We start from the raw sequence: 1,155 nt of genomic DNA, 5'->3' as shown, positions 1-1,155 counted from the left end.
GGGGGGGGGGGGGGATGTGACACCGTCGGGAGGCGCCCGGGCGCCTCACGCGTGGTTGTGTACAGAACATCGAGAGACGGCGTTTGGGTGTTCGGCCTCGCAATGACGGGCTGTTCACGAACGTGTACGTGCACACACGCGTGTGCGCGCGCAGCGTGTAAGCGTGCGTGCTTCTCTCCGGTACGCACGCGCACCGGTCGGGGAAATCCGGCGGTAAAATCCCGAGGAGGCAGAACGGGAGAAAGGAGGGAGCGGGAACAGCGGCGCGGGGTCCGTGAAGTTCCATGGAGGGCGCGGAGGGCTCCTCGGGAGGAGCTGCCGAACACCCACGGCACGGCACGGCGGTGGGAGGGCGAGGCTGTGCCACGTGCCGAACCGTAAACCTTTTGCTCAAAAAGAATCACCGTTACCAGTTCGGCTACACTTCTTCGGACGTGAAAAAGAAAGGTGATGACACAGCTCGGGACCTTCTCCCCGTGTGTAAGCCGACACGGCACACTCCACTCGAACAGAAAGCGGGACCCACTCCGTGTTGTTTCCCACGACCCGGAGAACTCCGCTCCGGGCGGTTAATCCGGAGGTACCTTTGCGGTCACACGAACAGGGTGGGGTGGAGCACAGCAGCATCCAAGGCGGCACCCACAGGCAGAAAATACCCCCCGGCTCCTTCCAGAACATGATGGACAGAAACGGGGGGGGTTTTACTCAAACTTCATCTATCCTGGCTAGCTTTAGCTTTTAAGAAAAGGCTTGGTTTTTTTCTTATGAAAGAATGCAGGAAACTTAGAAACACTACTTTTTGTCCCTTTGAAAGGCAGGATTCCATTTAAGTAACTTTTTGAACAGAGAATTCTTTCAGCTTTCCCGAGTTTCCCTGTTGAGCCAGTTCCAGTCCCTGCGTACACGGCAACGTTTTGGGGTTTGACTTCAGAGTCCCCACTGGGCCCGCGACCGCCGGGCAACGGCGAGGTGAAAGCCCTTTCCCTCTTCAGCACGTTGTCCCCTCACCGCGCCGTCCCCGGGGCAGAGCCGTCCCCGCCGCCCTCGCTCTGCGGCCCGGCCTGGCCTGGCCGGGCGCCTCGCCCACCTTTGCCGGGTCCCGCCGGCAGCCCCCTGCCCGGCGGCACCCACCTGCCCTTTCGGGGATGCTCCCCC

The 1,155-nt window shown here is 61.2% G+C and overlaps 1 protein-coding gene across 1 annotated transcript in view; it reads left to right on the top strand.

Moving 5' to 3' along the window:
- The first annotated feature begins 284 nt into the window (after window positions 1-284).
- The window catches only part of WIF1 (WNT inhibitory factor 1), a 45,762-nt gene continuing 44,891 nt past the window's right edge, over window positions 285-1,155 (top strand). The window contains exon 1 of the mRNA XM_010561950.1: window positions 285-605. Within this exon, the coding sequence (XP_010560252.1) occupies window positions 285-605 (321 nt within the window). The remainder of the gene's footprint in view (window positions 606-1,155) is intronic.

Source organism: Haliaeetus leucocephalus, unplaced genomic scaffold (genome assembly GCF_000737465.1).
Source record: "Haliaeetus leucocephalus isolate CR32 unplaced genomic scaffold, Haliaeetus_leucocephalus-4.0 Scaffold151, whole genome shotgun sequence".
Classification (NCBI taxonomy): domain Eukaryota; kingdom Metazoa; phylum Chordata; class Aves; order Accipitriformes; family Accipitridae; genus Haliaeetus; species Haliaeetus leucocephalus.
Note: the sequence above shows the minus strand (reverse complement) of the source record. Positions and strands in the feature narration are given on the sequence as shown.